The 23,516-nt window shown below is 44.9% G+C and overlaps 1 protein-coding gene and 1 long non-coding RNA gene across 4 annotated transcripts in view; one reads left to right on the top strand and one right to left on the bottom strand.

Annotated features, from left to right (window-relative positions):
* CSNK2A1 (casein kinase 2 alpha 1) overlaps window positions 1–18,761 on the bottom strand; it is a 33,872-nt gene extending 15,111 nt beyond the window's left edge. The window contains exons 1-3 of one of the 2 annotated variants that reach the window (XM_039498798.1): window positions 18,609–18,758; window positions 17,702–17,916; window positions 229–441 (exon numbers count right to left, since the gene is read on the bottom strand). In XM_039498798.1, coding sequence (XP_039354732.1) covers window positions 229–329 — 101 coding nt within the window. In that variant the 5' untranslated portion in view covers window positions 330–441; window positions 17,702–17,916; window positions 18,609–18,758. Of the gene's footprint in view, window positions 1–228; window positions 442–17,701; window positions 17,917–18,608 lie in introns of both variants that reach the window. The other variant, XM_039498797.1, reaches the window with a different exon arrangement.
* The window catches only part of LOC120380899, a 68,141-nt gene that overhangs the window by 17,657 nt on the left and 26,968 nt on the right, over window positions 1–23,516 (top strand). Inside the window, exons 1-2 of one of the 2 annotated variants that reach the window (XR_005587874.1) lie at window positions 19,098–19,403; window positions 20,707–20,819. This is a non-coding gene — a long non-coding RNA (uncharacterized LOC120380899). Of the gene's footprint in view, window positions 1–19,097; window positions 19,404–20,706; window positions 20,820–23,516 lie in introns of those variants that run through there. The other variant, XR_005587873.1, reaches the window with a different exon arrangement.

Raw genomic sequence — 23,516 nt, 5'->3', positions numbered from 1 at the left:
CAAGAAAATCTTTCAGACACTGAAGGGGCACAGTGCTATTTCTACAATTGATGATAACAAACCTTACAACCCCAACGTACACCATTCATACTAGAACACTGGCAAAATGCAAGAAAAACCTTAAGTATTACAGGTGCTCAAACTGACAGCTTCCCACACACCACTCAGCCAGATCCAACAAGAATCAACCCCTGCCCAGCACAGTCAATACAAAGTGCAGACACTTACCCCCATTCGACAACATGTGACTCATAGTCCCAGTACTCTCGGGGTCTGTGCGTGTTTACGTCAGTGTAAACTCTGGCCCGGCTTGGCACAGGTCCTGACATGTCGGACAGGTTGCTGGGTGGAGTTATATTAGGTGTTTAGAGTTCTGGTAGCCTCTGATCTCAAAACCCGACACAGGGTGAAGGCCTTGGATGGGCCTTTGGTTTTTCCCCACTATAGAAACAAAACGAACAAAGGTTAAAACCTAAAGGCAAAATTAAAATATTTAAGTTAATCATTAAAAGCTGTCCAGCAGAACTGGAAATTGGCCATGGGCCGGAGATCATTCCTCAGGGCTTGAAAAACGTATTTGCTTGCTCACCCTAAGTAAGTGGAAAGGAGCACTACCCCATCCATTTTGGCAGATTCAAAATTTCACTTTAAAAAGTTTTCTAACTTTCATGGTTGCAAATGGGAATCAATGCAGTGTGGTCTGAATCTGCAGACAAACTCCTAGTTCAACCATGTTCTGAAAGCAGCAACATCCAACTCCTTAACCCTCCAGTAGAGAAACAATGCTCAAGTCACCGTGTGTTGAAAAGCCGAATCTACTGTATCCACATTACGAGATGACGTATATGACCGGAATACACCACCTATTTGTAATGCAGTGATAAATGATGCTGCATAATATAGGGGGATGATGGGCAGATTGACAAGTTTTCTGGAGTAGACTTTTTATAAAAACTATCTATTTTGTATTTAAATATTTCAATCTTTACTTATATTTGTGTCTCTAAGAACTATAAATGCATCGGGGCAAAAGTAGCCTATGATTTTGTTCTTTGTAGTGCAAATATGCATGAAAGAAGAGGGCTAAACATTTCTTTTCACTCTCCGTTGTCCCTATGCTTGCTTTTTATTAAACTCAAGCCCAAGAGTTTCAACCCGATTCCAGTCTAATCCCAAAGTTATTTTATGTTCAGAAAATTAGTTTTCCATCTACAGCCAAAATACCAGGGAAAACTGTAAAAAAAAAAAAAGCGATGTTTAGAAATGAAAGACCTTTTGGGTGTCTAGAAACACTTCCTTGCTTTGGCCTCTGCCAATGGCCCAAGAGATTGGTATTCAGAACAGATATCCTCAAAGAGGTCTTCTGTTGATGGGGCATTTCAAAGTGGAGAGAAACTTACCCAGCATATATTTAGTAAACACTGTCTCATCTTATCCCTGCTCTTGTGAGTACAACCACTCAACCAAGAGCAGACAACCCTTGCCCAAAGGGATCCCTACCCTATTTTAAAATAGTTTGCTACTGATTTTTCCACATCCAACAAATCCTAAATCTGCAAAAAGCAAAGAAAAAAAGTCACAGAACGTCAAGACTTGTGCACATTTCACTGATCATTCAACACAGTTTTATACCATCTAGAGTGAGAACTCCTCATGGCAGAGATTGTGGCTTTTTTACCTCTAAAGCATCTAGAACACTGTGGATGCTATGTTAATGAACAAAAATATTGATGCTTAGTGTCCTAGCCAACAATCCTGCAGTAAAACAAATCCTTCTCTACTGCTTCCTAGTGCTCGTCATCTGTAATTTACTCCATCTCCTCCACTGAGAACAGACATAAATCCAAGCATTTTATCTGGACTAACATGCAGGAGATTGCTTTTATGACCACATATATCCATTTTGTGGAATGGAAAGAATCACTGGCCTTGAGTCACTGCTGTGGCTTCTCCATGCCACTTAAGGAATTAGCTAGAAACTAGATAAACAACTTCTCTCCAATTATGTATTTAGATAAAGGTTAGTCACCTCCATAAGTGGCGTAAAAAACCCTTGAAATTTGCTTCAGAGCAAGGATCCTTCTATATCTAAGCTGGAAAGTTTGTTCTGACCACAAATCTCTTTGAAAAGGCTTGTGTCAAACAGAAATAACCAGACTTTGTAATATAGCTTACTTACTTTCTTAAGAAATAAAAGTCTAAGTTTAGTAGATTCAAAACACGCCTAGGACCTCAAATGCAACCTAACAGCAACAAAGTTACTGAAGTCAGCCCAACACTCCTTTGAATATTTTTTCTATTTTGTGGTGTAAAACTTTTCCAACTTCCTCTTGTTCTGAGAAATAGCGGAGAAGGGTCTATGTTCATATTCTTCTTCACAGACGTCCCAACACTGACAATCTCTACACACAAAAGCCAGCTTTGATACATTAACTTAAGATCAAACAAGATATACCTCTACCTCGATATAACGCTGTCCTTGGGAGCCAAAAAATCTTACCACATTATAGGTGAAACCATGTTATATTGAACTTGCTTTGATCCACGGGAGTGCGCAGCGCCCCCCCCCCCCCGAGCACTGCTTTACTGTGTTATATCGGGTGTCGTTATATCGAGATAGCGGTGTAGTAACAGCCAGTCTCTTGGTCCTCATGCTTTTAAGGGCTCGGCATGTACCTTAGGGCTTGCCTACACACAAAAGTTGAACTGCTTTAACTTTACTGGTATAGTTAAAGCAGGACATCCCCAGTGTGCATGTTGTTATATCACTATAAAGGTGCTTATACCTGTGGAGCTATTCCCATGTGGGAAAAGGAATAAACTATACCTGTATAGGACACTTTTATATTGATGTAACTGTGTCCAGACTAAGTGCTGCATCATTAAAAAAACTGCACCTGGCTGACAATTATTCCAGTACAAGAAGTGTGTAGACAAGGCCTTAGTAAGACTGATTATTGTGAGCTATCCAGAATTTTAAGCATTGGTTTGAAACTATTCTCAATAGCTTGTGACTCATCACCGGGGCCTGCTGCATTAACTAGAGGAAATTCTACAGGCAGAGGAAAATAATTTTGATCACTTGACCATAAAAAGTACTACCCTAGGTGGTAGTACTGCTGAAGAGGATTAGGGGGCTGTAGTGGATCACAAACTGAATATAAGCCAATAGTATGATGCAGCTGTGAAAAAGGCTAATATTCTGGAGTGTATTAACAAGAATGTCATATGTTAGATACCGCAGGTCACTGTCCCACTCTACTCAGCCCTGGAAAGGCCCCAGTTGGAGAACAGTCCAGTTCTGGGTGCCACACTTTAGGAAAAAAGTTGACAAATTGGAAAGAGTCCAGAGAAGAGCAACAAAAATGATAGAAGGTTTAGAAAACCTGACCTACAAAGAAAGAGTAAAAAACTGGGCGTGTTTAGTCTTGAGAAAAGAAGGCTGAGGGGAGCTCTGATGAGAGTCTTCAAATATGTTAAGGGCTGTTATAAATAGGACGGTGATCAACTGTACTCCATGTCCACTGAAGGTAGGACAAGTAGTAATCAGCTCAATCTGCAGTTAGGGAGATTTAGGTTAGCTATTAGGGAAAACTTTCAAACTATAAGGATAGTTATGCACTAGAACAAGTTACAAAGGAAGGTTGTGGAAGCCCTATCATCACTGAAGGTTTATAAGAACAGGTTAGACAAACTCCTGTCAGGGAGGGTCTAGGTATACTTGGTCCTGCCTCAGCACAGGAGGCTGGACTACATAACCTCTTGAGATCCCTTCCAGCTCTACATTTCTATGGCTTTATCAACAAGCCTTGCACAGCACCCTGAAGCATGCTAAATTTAGGTTGGGACACACAACCAGAGAGACAAGTCCCAGAGGTATAGACCCTCCACTGAGAGCATTCCATCCCCTTCCCTTAATAGATGACAAGCCAACTGCAGAAAGCAATTTACTATGTAAGGACAAAGGGAGAGGTAATTTCTTAGGTGACTCTTTTGGACTTTGTACAATGTAACTAACATCTTGAGCTATACCCAGAAACAAGCAAGTAGAATCTGTTCTCTGCACTGGTTAGGTGCTCGTAGTGGCTCATCCCTAGGGCCCCCTACCAAATTCACAGCCATAAAAACACGTAATGGACTGTGAAATCTGGTCGTTTGTGTGCTTTTACCCTACAAATTGGGGGTCCTGACCCGAAAGAGTTGCAGGGGGAGTTGCAAGGTTATTTTAGGGGGGTTGCGGTATTGCCAATGCAGGGGTAAGGGTGGCAATACCATACCATGCCATCCTTACTTCTGCATTGCTACTGACGGCAGCTTTGCCTTCAGGGCTGGGATCCCAGCCAGCAGCCGCCACTCTCTAGCTGCCCAGCTCTGAAGGCAGCACTACTGCCAGCAGCAGTGCAGAAGTAAGGGTAGCAATACTGCAACCTACCCCTACAATAATCTTGCGACACCCCCCCCCCCCCACACACACCCCACACTCCTTTTTGGGTCAAGATCCCTATAATTACAACACCATGAATTTTCAGATTTAAATAGCTGAAATCATGAAATTTATGATTTTTAAAATCCTATGACCATGAAATTGACCAAAATGGACTGTGAGTTTGGTAGGACCCTACTCATATCATGGGCTGCAGCATTTTGCGGTAACTGCAACATGCAGGTGCTTTTTAAGTGTAGCTCCAAGTAGAAGTCATTGTGATAATGCAGCCTAAAGGTTACAAAGGTGCGATGAGGATGCACACTGTCTGAATCACAGATATGATTGAAGCCTCCAATAAAATGTAGAATAAAGACTCATTTACTGGTGCATTTCAGAGCAGCTCAGCAGTGGGCCTGGAGCACCAACTGAAAATCTCTAGCAGGAGAGAGTATTATGCCTTTGCAACAAACTAATATTACTGTAGAAAACCATGCAGCAATCATCTAAGGCCTAAGGCCATGAGTGTGGCTCTGCATGACCTGCACAACAAGAAATTAGGAGTGCAGATAGATGGAAAAGCCCCTGAAATGTAATTATACACCGCAAGAATCCACACCTTTACTAAAATGCACTTAGTATACTGCAATCTATTAAGATCGTACATTTCAAGACAAAACATTCATTCCCTTGCCCTGCTCCCTCCCAGCAGAGTGACAGTGACTTTCAATTTATGCAACTAAATAGCTGAAGTTAGAAACCTAGCTGGTTGGATGCACAGAGATGCAAGACTAATTAGCAATGTTTCAGCTGATTAATTTTCTAATTTGAGATTATTTATATTATCGTACTGCCTAGGAGCCCAGCCACTGACCTGGACCCCATTGTGCTCAGCATTGTACAAACAGAATCATAGAATCTCAGGGTTGGAAGGGACCTCAGGAGGTCAAAAAGACAAAACAAGAACAAAAAAGACAGTCTCCCCCAAAGAATTTACAATCCAAGTATAAGACAAGACGGATGGAGACAGAAAGATTTGGGGGATGGGGGGCAGCGGGGGAAGAGAGAAGGAAACAATGAGAAAATATCAGTCAGCATGATATGCAGTGGTCTCTACACACCAGCAATCTAGTCATTGTCAAGTTTTGTAGGCATAATAGCAAAGGAGAGTTTTCTAGTAATACTCTTTGTAGAACTAGCTGATTCTAAGCTAGTCTAAACTGACTTGGCTGTTTTAGTTTGAACACGTACAGGGATTTAAATATCAATAAGAGTTCTAGAGTGCTCCATCTGGTCTAGCTTCTTCTAGAAGAACGATTTCATCATTTTGTTGAAAAAAGTGAGTCATACTAGTCAACGACAGGACAAATTTCACAGTAGATGGCTTCCTAAGTCATGTAATAATAGCCTGACACATGATGTACAGTATGAAGAACTCCTCTGAAAAGGCACCTCAGAAAACCACCACCCACTGGAGATTCCCCAACAATTCCACACAAACTTCTGGGACTGGAAGGATAAATATGTATTTACCTCCACAGTTCTATATGAGGAAGAATGAGAGAATTTGACAGTAGTGGTCATTTTAAATGTAACATTACTTGCATATCATCTTCCATTTCCTTTAAAACCAAAAGTGACCAGCACTGTCAAGTCTCTCATCCCTTTCGATAAGAAATGTGTTGTGGGTGGGTTGGGGAGAGTTAATGCATATTTCATCCCCAATCTCAAGAGGGCAAAATAAGATGATTTAAGTTCCTGGCCAAAATGTACTGATACCAACATGATTAGGCAGTGTGGTAGGCAGGAACATGCAAAATACAGTTCAGCCCATAGCTGTGAGGAAGAAAAGCTGCACTATGGACAATTCAAACAGCTGAGTTGTACCTAGGTCAAATGAGTGTAATGAACTGGTTACAAAACCAGTGTTACACTTGTAGTGTGGATAGAGCCTATATGTAGCATGTGACTTGTTTATTTCTGCATGAATGCTATCATCTCCACTTCCTTCTGCCATCATTTATGCTCTCAAATCTGGGTGGACACACCTCCCTTCAAAACAAACAGCAATGAAGCCAACAAAAATTAACTAAACATTCAGTATGTCAAACAAAAAATGACGGGAAAAAGCACAAGACAGAACAGAGGCCCCTGTCCACACTATTTCTGACTTGTGATTTTGTAACAGATTAAAAGGCATTATCAAAGTGGTCACAAGCAATAAAGTAAAGTTTGTTTCCACACAGCAACTTTCTAGCCTTAACAATCTTGTTTGTGCATCTGCACATACCAAATTGCCTGACATATTTACTTATTCCCATAATACAAGAACTAGGGGTCACCAAATGAAATTAATAGGCAGCAGGTTTAAAACAAATAAAAGGAAGTTCTTCTTCACGCAGCGCACAGTCAACTTGTGGAACTCCTTACCTGAGGAGGTTGTGAAGGCTAGGACTATAACAATGTTTAAAAGGGGACTGGATAAATTCATGGTGGCTAAGTCCATAAATGGCTATTAGCCAGGATGGGTAAGAATGGTGTCCCTAGCCTCTATTCGTCAGAGGATGGAGATGGATGGCAGGAGAGAGATCATTTGATCATTGCCTGTTAGGTTCACTCCCTCAGGGGCACCTGGCATTGGCCACTGTTGGTAGACAGATACTGGGCTAGATGGACCTTTGGTCTGACCCGGTACGGCCTTTCTTATGTTCTTATGACAATACTGTTCATTTAGGGAAAATTTAGCTATCCTATAGTGAATCTCAGAGACTAGAGTACATGGAGGAAATGTAGTGTGGCACCAAGGGGAATGCATTGTTCCATGTCCAGGACGTCCTACTGCACATAGAGCTAGGAGAAAGAACGAACCACCAAACTAGTCACATAAATGTGTTGGGGGTAAGGAGGAGGAAGCCTCGGTCGTGTCCACATTGCAAAATACAGTGTATGCTGAACTGGTTACAGGAAGTCAATCACGTGCCAGAGCCAACCATGCCAGTTAACTGATTCAACACAAGATGTAGCATGAATAGGGCCTAAAAGCAACAACGGTCACTGCTCCTGGTTGCGCCTGGTATTTGAACTCTCTAATCTTCAGCAGAAGCACACGCAACACTGAAAAGACAAACACATGGAACCAAGTACCAGCAGCTGGATTACTCTAATCTACAGTTCACATACTATCCTCACCAGATACTAAAACAAAATAAACAACATGCATCTGACGAAGTGGGTATTCACCCACGAAGGTTTATGCTCCAATACATCTGTTAGTCTATAAGGTGCCACAGGACTCTAGCCACATGGAATGGAAATTATCAACCTTGTTGCTTTTTACAGATCCAGACTAACACGGCCACCCCTCTGATACTTAAAACAAAATACAAAATTGTCATCCTGCCCATAGACACAAAAAACATCCTGGGGCACTAAGCACTGCAAAGCAAGGAAGCCAAGTGTCACCAAAGCAAAGCGTCATAGTACTTGAGGCCTGTAGTAACGCAGTACAGCTCTGAGGAAATCTCAGCACCTCCTCATAAGTGGTGGATGTAACCAATGATTTCTAAAGACTTGGAGAAGGCCCACCTCCGCCACAAACATGGTTTAAGTGAGAATCACAGTTTTGGGTTTCTAGGCAATGCTGTATTGGAGATCAGACAAACTGTGGTTAAAAGAGGGGTGAAGGAGGAAGAGTCTGGCTTCAGAAAGATTAACCATTGTACAATACTAAGGATTTGTCTACATGGGGAAATTGACCAGCATTGCTATAGCAGCATAATTCAGAAAGATTCTGCAATAGCTGTAATTCCCAGGTGTGAACACTACTGTGGAAACTGCTATAGCAGCAGTCTCAAACAGTGGGTCATGACCCCGTTTTAATGGGGTCGCCAAGGCTAGTGTTAGACTTGCTGGCACCAGGGCCGAAGCCCGAGCCCAAGGGCTTTAGCCCTGGGGCGGCGGAGCTCAGGTTACAGGCCTCCAGCCTGGGGCTGAAGCCCTTGGGTTTCGGCTTTGGCCCCCCCACCTAGGGCAGCAGGGCTTGGGCAGGCTTAGGTTTTGGTCTTCCCTCCTGGGGTCGTGTAGTAATTCTTGTTGTCAGAAGGAGGTCATAGAATCATAGAATATCAGGGTTGGAAGTTCCTCAGGAGGTCATCTAGTCCAACCCCCTGCTCAAAGCAGGATCAATCCCCAGACAGATCTCTAATGTCCCCCTCAAGGATTAAAGTCACAACCCTGGGTTTAGCAGGCCAAAGCTCAAACCACTGCAATGAAGTTTGAGCGCCCCTGAGCTATAACTATGCTGGTCAATTTCCCCATGCAAACAAACTCTTAGAGACCATTTGAAATTTTCCTAACAAAACTAACCAAACTGAGAATGGGCTTATCACTATTTCATATAACATCCTTATTGGAAGTACCCCACAGAACTTAATTTATCCTATGCAGAGTAAAAGCCTGAGACCACAGTTAATCAATTATACACTTCATATTTCATTTATTAATTGTATTAGAGTAGCAGCTAAAGGCACCAATCAAAGATCAGAAGCAATTGTGCTAGGCACCATGCACATTACAATCCTCTTTTCTATACCTATTAAAAGGATTAAATCAGTTCTCTAACATTCAAGTCAGTAACAAGATGCAAACAGTATGCCATCTCGAGAGCTTGACTCTGTAGGTTAGGACACAAGAAATGGAGCTCACCACTAGAATGATGAGAAAGCTGAGACTGAGATGCTTAACATTCTATTTAAAAAAAAACATTTTGATTAGTTTAAGCCAAAGTTAAATTAGCCATTTTTTTTAAAAAAAAGAAAGATCGACAGCTTTTAAAATCTGCTCTCATTAATTTCAATAGTAAGCCCCTCATATCAGAGAAGTGTTTTCTAAAGGGTGGTGTACATTAACACCACAAAAAAGTAATATTAATTAATAAGATGTATGTCAATTCCTGTGTGTCAATTTACTTCTCAGCAAAATGTCAGCAAAACATAGCTCCCTATGAGATACCAACATCTTTCCCAGTTCTGGAGACTGTTTTGAAAAGGCACTTTGTATATTTTATTGAGAGCGTAGCTAAGTTATGGGAATGCATTTTCCTTTTCAGTGGAAGTTCTTCTAGCACCAAGCTCTCCTTGCAGAAAATTCCAAGCATAGGATTCTTCAGGGCCCTACACCGAAAACAAGTGTCACACTGAGTCTGAGTGCTTACATTGACACTAATTGAACTGGAAGCCAAGAACTTCCCAGAAGACTGGTGGCCTGAGGAATGTTGCAACAGCTAACTCCTGACCTTTCTGAGTAAGTGTATAAATAAGACATCCCTGGATACAAACATCACTAAACAGTAACAATCCATAGAGTGGGTAGTAGAAGCACTGCTTACTACTTCCACCAGCAGCAGAATATTACCAGAAAGCTAAGAGTTTATCTAGACAGAGCACTGCTGAACTCTTTTCAATAGTATGTCATATGACCATTACAGACGATGACCCAGTTGTAAGAGCCAGACTAAGCTGGCAGAAAATGTCTCCAGAGGAACACGATGAGCACTGACAAGATTATCCAATTTTTTAAAAATTATTTCTTGTGGCTGCCTGTTGCCCCCAGAGATCCAGGGAAATCTTCCCCTCACTTCATCAGCCCTAGAAAGTGCATATACCGAACAGGTTTCTCTAAGAAAAGAACTAGAGCAAAGGCTGATTACTCAGATGGGTCCAAAGGCTTTCCACTCACTCCTACTTTCCCCACATAAGCTAGTTAACAGCTGTAATTGTAGCAGTGTTCATGCAGCTAGGAAAGAAAACAGCCTGCTTATTCTGAAATATCACTTTTTACCAGGTATCGGAGAGGTGCAAAATGATGATGAATCACCCTCCTCCCCTGAAGTGGCCTAAGGAGCAAGAATAAAAAAGAATCCTTTAAAAACCTGCATCTATTTGTCTACTGCACCACTGGGGGGGGGGGGGGGGAATACCACCTTTCAGAATTAAGGTTTAAGTCCATCTCTGAAATAACCAATGTTTAAAGATGTCCAGTGTAGTTACTGGAAACATTCTAAAAGCAGTTGACTTGTGGGGGGAGCTCTGGACCTGTGTCTTGTAGTGGGGTGGTGGGGTAGGGGCTTCTGCCCAGCAGGGAGGGAGGTCCTGGGGCTTCAACCCTGCGGAGTGTGCCTGCTGGGGATCAGGGCTTCAGCAGGAGCAGGCGCGCCCTGGCTCTCGAACTTCTGAAGAGTGTCATATGCAGCTCGGAGGGTTAGTAAGTTTCGCTACCCCGGTCTTGTTCTCCCACCACTGTTGCCTCCTGAGCTACATTTTGAGCCAAAGCTATCCTTCCAGTTTCCTTTTAAATGGGTGGTGATGCTCAGCTATGGAGAAATGAGGAGTCAGATTTTATAAAGCCTGAAACCCTCTCTGTCAACTCAGGCAACAAGGGAAGAGTTTACAACTTAAACTCAAAAGCAAATGTGATCAAGCTTTTATAACTGGAAATGGCAGGAAAGTTTAGTTCAGAAATTGGTAGTAAGTCTCCCAGAGTAATTCCAGCATTAGCACACTCTCTAAACTGACACTGAAGGCACTAAAAAGATACCACAAACACCCTAACAGGTCAGTGGGCTCTTCTGCTGAGCGGTCAATGCTGTATCTGGCCCTAAGAGAGTCATTCCATTAAAATGGAGCATCACTGTTTAGTGGACAATGCACAAGACTGAGAACCAGGAACACCTGAGCTGTAATCCCATACTTGATGCTAGCTTCCTCAACAGTCTAAGGAAAAAAAAGTTTTCTGCTTTTGTTCTGCCATCTGTAAAATGGAGAAAGTACCATACCTATCTGACAGGGGTGCTCACTGAGGCAATTAATCTGCTGATGTTTACAGACAACTTTATAAGGGCTACACACAGATCCCTCCAATGGTCCCCAATTTATCTGGGCAACTATCGTATGCAAAACTTGTGTAAGTATGGCAGTGACATATGCAACCTGGCCCAAACAGCTGGGAACTAGGCCTGCAACAGGAGGCTGCTAGTATCTATTGGGTTTCCGGGAAACGGGGTGGGCAGAGCCTGCCCCATGCTAACGGATCCCCCCCCAGCCTAAGGGGAGGTTCCACAGGGCCTCAGAAACCCACTAATTGTGGGGGAAAACTAATAAAAGAACAGGGACAGGAGTGCGGTCAAAGGGTCATAAGTAGCCAGGAGGTTTCCTTCCACTCTCTCCCACTCCATGCCCAACAAACACTTTATGTAGGCTGTTGACTTTGGGAGGCTCTCCTCCTCCACCCCCCCAAAAAAGTCTCACTGATCCTCTCTTAAATATTAAGGCTAGTTCTGTGCATTGTAGTGTGCTCACAGAAGTCAGTTACATTAGAGCAGTGATACTCAAACCTCAGTGATTCAGGAACCAAATTAGCAATCAACATTACCCAGAAGAATCACAGTAGTGTGAATCATTGTTTCATTTACCATTTTATTTATATAATTCTCACAGCAAAATGACCAAGTATTCTACAATTGGTTAACATCAAAAAAGCATCTTGATTGGTTAATAATTAAATGGCACAGTGTTTTACTATTAAGTGCTGCAAAGAGCCACAGAAGACACATTAAAGAGCTGTTTGTGGCTCCTGAGCCTTCATCTGAGTCTCACTGCATTAGAGGAAGGAAAACTGTCTGGATTTGTTTCATAGACCCAAAAACTCTAAGACCTGTTCTAGATTAAGTCTACTGAATTATCTCAGGTTCCCAAGTTCTATTGAGGCATCTATATCACAACTAAAAGTCCAACCCCAAGTATTCTCATTAAAGCACAGGCTCTTTCATCCCCACTTCTGAATTGGGCTGAAGGAGCTTTCATCCTATTGTTCCATGTTATCCTCAAAGTATGGCAGGTGTTAGTGCTACATGTTACTTAAGAGACTGGCAGAAGAGAAACTCAATCCAAATTTTAAAAGCTTTATTAACGTACCAGAGTAAACTAGTGTTGCCAAACTAATACATCTAGTATAAGAAGTGGTACATATTAGTGTCCTTTTCCCCACACATGCCACATTGTACCAATTGGTGCTGTGCCACTAGAATATCATAGCATACAGGATAACTGAAGGGTGCAAGTCATGCACCCAAGGCTGAAAGTCATGGAATGCATAAAAAAAAAAACCTCTGCAAATTTGTAACAGACCCCACCCAAAGCAAAAGCGCTTGCAAGAATTCCAAAGCAAAGCCAATCTCTCTCTCCTCACCAGTCTGCCAAATAGAAACCTTGTTCTGCTAGGGCTTCGGCCTGCCATACCAAAACTATAAACCTTTATCAAGCTTGTAGCTGCTGGACTTCTCCACTTGGCAACAGTAAATAACTGCTCCTTCAAGTCAGAAAGGGAGATTTTAGCACCACTATTTGCATGCAGATGTGGTTGCCCCATCTCAACAAACATATTGGAATTGGAAAAAGTTCAGAAAAGGGCAACAAAAATGATTGGGGTATGGAATGGCTTCCGCATGAGGAAGGATTAATAAGACTGGGACTTTTCAGCTTGGAAAAGACAACTGGGGGTTGCGGGGAGGATATGATAGAGGTCTATAAAATCATGACTGGTGGGGAGAAAGTAAATAAGGAAGTGTTATTTACTCCTCCTCATAACACAAGAACTAGGGGTCACCAAATGAAATTAATAGGCAGCAGATTTAAAACAAACAAAAGGAAGTATTTCTTCACACAATGCACAGTCAACCTGTGAAAGCAGCAAAGAGTCCTGTGGCACCTTATAGACTAACAGACGTATTGGAGCATGAGCTTTCGTGGGTGAAGATGTTGTGAAGGCCAAGCCTATAACAGGATTCAAAAAAGAACTAGATAAATTCATTGAGGATAGGTCCATTAATAGCTATTAAACAGGATGGGCAGGGATGGTGTCCCTAGCCTCTGTTTGCCAGAGGCAGCGAATGGGTGACAGCGAATGGATCACTTAATGATTCCCTGTTCCGTTCATTCCCTCTGGGGCACCTCACATTGACCACTGCTGGAAGACAGGATACTGGGCTAGATGGACTTTTGGTCTAACCCAGTATGGCCATTCTTATGTTCTATATTCACTTTGCAACTGATCTCAGACTGGATTAACAGTTGCCTCCCATCCAGTTGAGTTCTGGAAAATCATACCCTACCTAGAAACTAGGCTTTTCTTGTCATTAATTAGTAAACAGACTCTAAGAGAGCACTGATATGCAATCTCCTACCTGGTTCTCATGGATTATTTAAGGAGAGTGCTTTCTCTGGAGTTCACACAGCAAAGCCACAACTATTTTAACTATTTTTTTTTTGGTTTGTTTTTAAAGTTTTTAACTAGCCATGTATTGGCAGAGTTGGAAAATACCACCACCACCACCAAAAGGAAAAAGATCTCACTATCTGGATGTTTCTCCTCAGGAAATCCTCATGGCTGTCTGTTCCCGTCAAGTAGGTAACATTTGTAAACTTCGTTCAACAGAAAATTTGTGGTAACCATCAGAAATTGACAGAACTGGACTGCAAGACAAGTGACTGCAAGTCATTTCAACAACATTCCGGCAGCATCAGGAAAGAAACTAAGGCAGGAAAAGTCTGTGCCACTCCCAAATCCTAAAGCAGGAGATGCACTACATAAAAATATTTTCACCCATACAAACCTGATACTTGAACTTCAGAGAAGTTTATATATAAATACTACAAGGGGAGAAAAACAATCGTGGTCCGCATAAATCAGAGTTTGTTAAATGCCAGCTATTGTGTTACTAATACAGTATACGGGAAGGTTGCCCTGTATAAAAAATATTGTTAGACAGGGCAGCTCTCAGACAGCGCGGGCAATTGAAATATATCCTCTGAGGAATGCGTCACATGATAATTCTGCATTTCATACCAGCACTTTTGAAGACAACTAAATCCACAAGACTAGCAGTATTCAACAGTCATTACAACTCGGTAGGGATATGAATGCTGAAGTCCATCCTTAGCATACAAAATAACAAAAATAAAAATCACACAACTGTCAATTGCTGTTCTAAGGAGAATCTGTCCTCCATCTTGGCAACATTCTTCATACCCACTAACTGTAAGTGAATCCAACTGCTTCAGGTTCATTTATTCTGAAAACAGTACAAAATGTATATGCCTCTGTCAAGAGGGACATACCCAAATGCCCTAAAAAGTAGACTATAGTGGAGATCGCACTGCTGTTAGCAGTGACCAACCTCATAAGTCAACTTGTTCTGAACACCTAGGCATCTCACTAAAGTGGAAGCTGAACTCCCTTTTGTCAAGGTTCCCATACTCTGAAGCAAACTGAACCTAAAATCTGAGAGAAACATGGTGGGTGAGGTAGTATGTTTTATTGGACCAACTTCTGTTGTTGAAAGACAGGCTTTTGAGCTTATACAGTGATCTTTTTCAGGACTAAAGAAGAGCTCTGTGTAAGCTAGAAAGCTTGTTTCTTTCAGCCACAGAAGATATTACCTCACCCACCTTGTTTCTCTCACATCCTGGGATCAAGATGGCTACTACCACTCTAAAATCTGTGGCACTCTTGTGGTAGATTAAAACAAAGAAAGGAAATTTTGGTAAATAAGGTTTTTGTTGAATGAAAGTTAAAATAATCAGTACAGTGGCTCTTGTTATTAATATTAAACTTAATTTGTTCTACAGTATCCTATTAGTTATCAATATAAGCTAAAGAATTTTGTACCAATCACTCATAACTACACTGTAGAAGTCATCAAGGAAGAAGACTAAGGTTTTGGCAACTATGTATGGTGCATTTGGCACCAAGGGAGTTCATAGGAGGCAGTTTCCGATCATTGTGATGAGACTAGATGATCATAATGGTCCTTTCTGAACTTAAAAATCTAGGAGTTACTTCTCACTAGAAAGAGCTCAACCCCACCCCAAGAGCCCCATAAGGGGGACAAGTTAATATAAGCAATTCAGTATCATTGGATAAAAAGAATGACACATTTGATAACCCAGAAATAGATTCCCATGCTTCCCTAGAGATAACATGAAAGATGGAAACTAATCACACCTCCACTCTGTCACCTACTCTTACTCCTTTCATATCCTCATTTGGTTAACACACTACTCCTCTCAGTGCACCCCCTCTACCACATCCTTAACACTCAAAGTAATTTCTTCTTCTACCTTGAAAAGTACCTTTACTACAATTTTTCCCTGCACCCCAGCCCCAGGAGCTCATCTTCATTCTCAATTCACACACCTCCTGACTATGAAGTGGCAACCCTTCCCCGTCACTACTACAGCCCTCATCTCCATTGCCCCAGCTCCATCCTACAATCTAAAGTCTCCCACTTTGACCACATACCTGCCGATGGTCTAATCCCTTTTCCACACATCCATGTTCCCCCAGGATCTACTCCTCCCCTCATTTTTATTATATAACCTCTACCTTATGTTTTACCCCAACCAAAACGTATTTCCCTGTTTTCTCCACGAAATACTTCCCCTCCACATCAGCAATTTCACCACCCTTTCTCCATCCAGGACCTAGCTTCCTTCAGTTTACTACATCTAATCCTGGCCATACTACATCACCTGGTTCTCCACTGATATCAAATTCCCCTCTCTTTTTACCACAGCCATTGCCAGGACACATTCCCACCCCCTTGTTTTGGAATTCTCTTTATAACCTCCCTCACATCATTTTTAGGATTAATACCTTCCCAGAACAAACCACCCACTCCATTATGGGATTATACTTGAAAGAAAGTGATTCCTCTTCAGAGGACACATCCTACTTAGAAAAATACAGCCAGGAGAAGTTTATACTATCAGCACCCCAAGAGCTTTGCACCTCCCCATGCCAAGATTTTGGAGGATGTAGTTTCCACTAATATGTAGAAAATATCAAAACCTGTATCTACCCCTAATTATCTCCCCACCTCTGAGCTGCACCCCTGACCTCCACCCCTCAAAGGGCTACACCCCCACCTCAGAGCTGGGAAGAACTCCACCCTCACCCCTTAGGCAATACATCCCTCTCTGCTACAGGTGTGAGAAGAGGTTGACACCTAACTGTCCAAGGAACAGGTAGGCCCTCCCTCACCACAGGGGAATGTAAACCCACCCACCTCACAGATCCATCTACTCCCAAGATAACTATGAAATGAAGTTTGCCCCTCTGTCAGATGTGTGTGTCTCAACAGAAGAGGGATATATATACTGGACAGATGGTTGATACTTACCTATTACAGATGCCCATGGTCTGTGCCAGTGGAGCCAAACACTCAACCCACGGGCTAATCTTGCCTGCCTCAGTTATTACACGGCCCCATGAATATCTGATTCTGCATATTTCAAGTGTTTTAGGAGTATATTTCTAGCACCTACGTCTACAAAGACAGTCTTCTAAACATGAACTGAGGGCTTGTCTACACTTGAAATGCTATAGCAGCACAGCTGCAGCTGGGCCACTGTAGTGCTTCTGTGTAGACACTACCTATGGTGAAGGGAAAGGGTTCCCCTGTTGGTGCAAGTAATCCACCTCCCTGGGAGGTGAGAGCTAGGCTGACAGAAGAGTTTTTCCATCCATCTAGAACTATGTACACCAGGGTTTGGTCATCTTAACTATGCCACGCAAGGGTGTGGATTTTTCACACCCTTAAGCAATATAGCTGGGTCAATATAATTTTTTAGTCTAGACCAGGCCTGAGTATAAACACCTGCAAAGCTGATGTGTTGTCTCCAGATGTCTGCAAGTAGCCTGAAACAGCAACTGTAGGAGAGGTGTGAACTGTTCCCCAGTCATCTCAATGGGGTGTTGACTCTTAAGCTGATTATGACACTTTATGGGCCACTTTTTCCAAATAATGTACGTAGTATTGTGAACCAAATTTGCACAGTTACCATATTTATGTGAACAGATCTGGTAACTAGGTGTGAAACGAGCATAACAAAAGAGAACAGGAGTAGTGCGGTCCTAGCAGTGCCCTCCACCACTTACTCCCCACTAAATGATGTGGATTACAACAGTAACTTTCTTGAGCCCCTCAAACCTGCATCGTGTTCTAATAGTGCAAAGCCCTGCATCACTGTAGAGTTCCACTGCAGTCAGTGGGACTCCACATGGGCACAGAGGACTGCACTACTGGACCTTGACACAAGATCAGGGCTTAAAAGTTTAGCTAACATATAAGGAGCATATTCCATCCTCAGTCTTTGTATAAATCTCCCATTGTTTCCAGTGAAAGACTGGCTAGAAAAATGTATGTGGCCTAAACATTCTTACCCAATCGGTCCTCTTTAAACAAAAAAAATCACATGCTTGAGCAATAGTGGTATAACTTGCTATTCCAATAGAAGTATTTTGAACCAATTTTCAGCTGGAGTGAGAAGAGCAGTGATAAGTGGAGCTTTCCTCAGGACATAAACCCCTGCCATCCACAGAGCTGTGAAGAGACTGCCAACCACAGCTTCAGGGGCAAGAGCGCCCTCCCAATGAAGCTAAAAGAAGAAACAGCCTATTTCACATGGGGAGAAGATATACTCCCCTGACAGTATGAGACAGAGATGGACCCTTCCTCTTCCCGCCCCTCATCGTGGTGGGGCAAGATAGACCCTCTCAGTCAGGGGAACAGTCATCCCCCCCCCCCCCGGAACTGATAAGGGGAGTGGGGAGGATACTGCCTCTCCCGGGGGGTATATACCTTGCCAGCAGAGCTGGGATGGGGAGGGGCTCCTCTTCTCCAGGAGAATATAGACCCCCCCACCCACTTCCACCCCCCAGAGAACCGAGAGGGGGGTGGTGGGACCCTCCCTACTCCTCCCCCCCGACAGAACGAAGAAGCGGCCCACCCCCACCCAGCTGAACCCCCACCCATCAGGCAGCGCTGGGAAGGGGCTGGGCCCCTCTCCCCGGCACCCCCCCTCCATCCCTAACCCCTAGCGGGGCCGGGCAGGGGGTAGGCCCCTCCTCTGCAGAGTTACACCCCGAGGAGGGAAGGAGGAGGAGCCTCCCCTCAGGGCACCCCCCTGCCAGGCCCCCCACACAGCGGGGAGGGGCCCCTCCTCTCCAGGGGCGCCCCCTCCCCTCTCAGGACCCCTCCGCCGCGGCCCCAGTCCCGCCTGCCTCGGGGGTGGTCCCCGCCCTGCCGGGCCCCGGGAAGAGGGGTCGGGTCCGCCCGGCCCGCCGGTACCTGAAGCGACCGCCGCTCTGGCCTCCCTCCCCACCGGCCTCACACAGACAATATGGCGGAGGCACAAGGCTCGGCAGCCAGCCGCAGGGACCAGAGCGAGGCTGGCCGGAATCGGAAACCCGGCCTCTCCCCTCGCTCGCTACGTGCTGCGGCGGCAGCGGAAGCTGGGGACGCGGGGCGGGGCTTGGCGAGACAACGGGGGACGCCGAGCGCACGCGAGGAAGGCACGCATGCGCAGTATGAGACACTACGGCACTGCCTTCTGGGAATTGTAGTTCTCTTTCCTTCACGGGCGCCCTCCGGAGCTGGGGCTCAGCTCCTCTATTTAGCCAGACTCTGGTGTCACGACTTCATGACACTGAAGTGCCAACATGTTGCCTGGGCATCCTGGCAGGGCAATGGCGGCAAAGCAGTCAGCATCAATGATGTTATTCCGACACATGAACTCGCTGCGTCAGTAAGTGATGGCGTCAGACCAGAATATGATGTCGACACAACAGTCTGATGATGTCATATCAAAATATGATGTCAGCACCACAAAGCATGATGATGTCACGTCGAGCCCACCACAAAGTGATAATGGCCACTTCAGAATGTTCCGATGGCACATGCAAAAGTTACAGAGTCACAGGCAATGTCTCTTTGAAACCGCTTTGTAAGTTGGAGATGCTGTACTGAGGCAAGGTGGTGCAGTGCTGAAATGGGATGTTGAATGGAATGTTGCGTTGTCATGAAAAACATCATGTCACACTGATCGTTTCTGCAGCCCAAGTGTTCTGTCAGGATGTGTCAGTGGTGAGCAAGCTAGAAATGCAGAACTTGCCCTATAAAACATGACAGTCTGGTTGACAATACTCTTTTATAATTTTCTGTTCTTCAAAACTACTTTTGGCTCCGGTCCTGCAAAGACTTATGCATGTGCTTAATTTTATGCACGGTGATCAGGCTCCTAAAACTGCAGGTGCATAAAATTAGGCCCATGCATAAGTCCTTGCAGGATCAGGGCCTTTCCTGGTATATTTTTGTATCATCTTTTGCAAAGTGTGTGGAGGGGAGGGGAGAGGTGTTTTTTGTCTCTGTTTCAACTGTAAAAAAATGCAAGTGTAAAACCTAACGATGTCAGTCACCATGTTTTGATTTTATTCGCCTTCATCCCTCCCCGCCCCCACACACATGCATATTTGAATAACCTCAAAAAGCAGCTTGGATTTAAACTTTCTAATATGGCCTGGTCCTAGATCTCTAGGAGAAGAGTGTCTTCTTAAGATAGTCCTTTGTCCCAGTGCTGGAAGATAACTCCCACCCAAGTTCCATCATGATATTGATCATTATTTTAAAGGCTTTTTTTCAATTGTTTCAGAGTTTTATGTACTTATTTGTAAATTGTAAACAAGCTTTGTCTAATTTGTCACTCTTCCTGGATTTCCAGGGCTATTCGCAGTCTCAGCAGCCAAGACTCAGAGGCAGACTTGTATATTCCACACTGGTTGATGAAATCCTTGAAAGGAATTAGGGATCTGTTTCAATGATTGTCCATCTCTTGCCCAAATACGCGTCTGCTGCTGTAAAATAGGAGACAGCCTTTAAATCTCATGAGATCAGCCCAGTCATTCCCTCAGTCTCTGCCCTTGTTGGGAGAACAGGGCTCTGTGTAGAAATGGGGTGAGGCATTCCGTAGGCTGTGGGAAGCACAGATGGTTCTTTAAAAGTTTCTTCTTAAAACAGCACATCATCTCATGGGGCCATGGCCATGAGAGAGCAAAATATTCTGTTCACGGAGTCTGCCACCAGGTGGCAAGTTTGAGCTGTGGTTCAGAAGCTGTTACTAATCCAAGCTGTACATTCTTCCCAAATATTTTTTCTCTGGATGCGTGTTCAGAGAGCTGTCAGGTCTCTGCAGATCCTTTTATTGAAGCAGGGGGACACTCCAAGACATTTGGGGAAAATGCGTGGCCCAGCGAAGTCAGCACATACCTGCCTTTCACCTCAAAGGGGGAACTGAGATTTAAAGTGAATATTCCTATAAATACCCAAGCCCATGCATAATTTACTGATGTGAGCAGACCCATTGAAGTCAAACATGTTTTTTTGTTTGCAGGATCAGGGCCTGAATCTTCTCTCCTCATTGCAAAAGCTGTCATAGAGCTGGCATTTTCTGCTCAGCAGGGATCCACTATGGACATAGCAGAAGGGCTGAAGGTCAAGATAAAGGTACATTGACTCAGACTGGGGATGGGGACAGACTTGAAGAGTAGAGGTGCTGTGGGCCTGTTTGATGTAGATTGGCAGAGGAGTGAGGAGAGCAGGACTGGAACAGTGGAACTCTTGTCGGCCAGGATTGAGAGATACTGGCGCTAGGTGGAGGCTGTGACGGTTCTCGGGGTATCCTGGACTGTGAGTCAGCTTGTTACCCCATGATTCTAGCGAGACGTAGGCTTGCCCGTGGTGACTGGGTGTCTTCTCCCTACACCCCCAGCCTGTTAGCCACTCAAGCACTCTCCTCTGGGAAATGCAGGTTAACAAGCGGTGCACCCCAGTCCCCAAGTCCCTTTCTCCTGTGATGTCCATCCCCTGACACTGATTACTCACAGAAATCCAAGATCCTCTGCCCCACAAGGAGCAGTGTACCCCAGTTACTAGTTTTACCTTAAATCACTGCTCCTATATAATGCACAGCACTTGTGAGCACTCATAATAAAACAAAAGTAGGTTTATTTAAGAAGGAATAGAGCTTCAACTAGAAATGAGAGTCTGGTAAAAACAAATGGTTACAATACAAAAAACCCCATAGAATGCAAACTAGGGCCTACAGTTATGAATAGTTACCTTTCCTAGCTAATAAAGTAGGTTGCAGAGCTGGCTGGTATCTTAGGAACCAGGAACTAAACTTTTGATTAAAGCACCCCCATTGTACAAGATGTTTCTTCAGTGAATGCATCCAGGGTGCCTGTCTCCACTCAGGGTTATACTGAAAAAGTCTTGTCTCTGTTCATAGACAGGGCGAGCGCTCTAATCTGTTGTAATGTTCCCTTTTTATCTCCAACTGGTTTCAACTGTTTGCAGCTGTCTCTGATGGTTTTCCATTGATAGTCTTGGGATTGAGCAAGGCTGGACAACTAAGTCTTGCATTACATCACCGGCTAAACAGGGAGGGGTGACAACTCCCTCCTGCTTGAATGGCCCATCACTGAGATATGATAGCCCCTGGTGACTAACTTTAATTATAACTAACTATAAAGCAGACAAAAAAAACAGGAGTACTTGTGGCACCTTAGAGACTAACAAATTTATTTCAGCATGAGCTTTCGTGAGCTAAAGCTCACTTCTTCGGATGTTCCATAAACTTACATTGTCCTTAAATATCACCTGTACACACACCTCACAATGATTCTGAGTCTTGCCAAGTTATGAACTTTCAGTAGATACCTTATGTGTTACTCTGTATGGATAAATGCCCTGGTTTAGTGAGTTTGTCAGGTCTGAGACCAGAGTTGCTTGCAAAGAACTGGGGACCCTTTGCCAAGGTGCCAGTGTGCCCCAGGGCTGGAGTAAGACTGGTGGATTGGCTGAGCTGTATATGGTATGCTTGTAAAGTGCCTGGCCACATTGGGTACAGACGCTCCCTGGGTTACGCAAACCCAACTTACGCAAACCCGCACTTATGGAAAAAGTTCTGTAAGTTCCGTAAGCGTTTTTTGTGTGTGTAATTGTCAGTTATATGTCCCTGACTTACGCAAAATTAGACTTACGCAAGGCGTTCCGGAACAGAATGCTTGCGTAAGTCGGGGAGCGTCTGTATAACTAGACTGCACACTAAGCCTGAGTCTGTGGGAAGCGGTGTTTCCAAGCCCATGCTGAGCATCCACGCTGCATTGTAAACCTGGGTTTATAGCTGCTGGGCCAAGGTCTCACAGCCAGGCTAACTCATCCATACTGCACTACACTGACCTTCTGACTGCGGTCTGCTGCTTGACCTGTGTCCACACTGCAAAATGACAGGGCTTGGACCCGAGTCTCAGCAGGACTCAAGCTCTGACCCACTCCCTAGAAGGGTCCTAGGACCAAGGTCCTGAAGGCTTGCTGACCTGAGTCGGACTGATTTGTGTGCAAACAGAAGCGGCCCTTGGACACAAACCCGAGTCAGAGCCTGGGCTTAGTGTGTGGTGCCGGAGCTTCTGTCGCTCCCGGTCTTCGCTGGCGGGGGGGGGGTCCTTCCGGCTGCATAAGAGTTTGCCGGGCACCCCGGAGCGAGTGAGGGACCCCGCTCCAGGGGCCCCGAAAAACTCTGGTGGGGGCCCCCGTGGGGCTCAGGGCCTGGGGCAAATTGCCCCTCTTGCCCCCCCCTCTGGGCCCTGCCCAGAGGTGCCAGGCTCTGAACTACCAGGCCCAGAGGTGCCGGGGCTCTGAACTGCCAGGCCCCGAGGTGCCGGGGCTCTGAACTGCCGGGCCCAGAGGTGCCGGGCTCTGAACTGCCAGGCCCAGAGGTGCCGGGGCTCTGAACTGCCAGGCCCAGAGGTGCCGGGGCTCTGAACTGCCAGGCCCAGAGGTGCCGGGGCTCTGAACTGCCGGGCCCAGGGCTGCCGGGGCTCTGAACTGCCGGGCCCAGAGGTGCCGGGGCTCTGAACTGCCGGGCCCAGAGGTGCCGGGGCTCTGAACTGCCAGGCCTAGAGGTGCCGGGGCTCTGAACTGCCAGGCCCAGAGGTGCCGGGGCTCTGAACTGCCAGGCCCAGAGGTGCTGGGGCTCTGAACTGCCAAGCCCAGAGGTGCTGGGGCTCTGAACTGCCAGCCCAGAGGTGCCGGGGCTCTGAACTGCCAGGCCCAGAGGTGCCAGGGCTCTGAACTGCCGGGCCCAGGGCTGCCGGGGCTCTGAACTGCCAGGCCCAGAGGTGCCGGGGCTATGAACTGCCA

This window comes from Mauremys reevesii, linkage group 13 (assembly GCF_016161935.1).
Source record: "Mauremys reevesii isolate NIE-2019 linkage group 13, ASM1616193v1, whole genome shotgun sequence".
NCBI classification, from domain to species: domain Eukaryota; kingdom Metazoa; phylum Chordata; order Testudines; family Geoemydidae; genus Mauremys; species Mauremys reevesii.
Note: the sequence above shows the minus strand (reverse complement) of the source record. Positions and strands in the feature narration are given on the sequence as shown.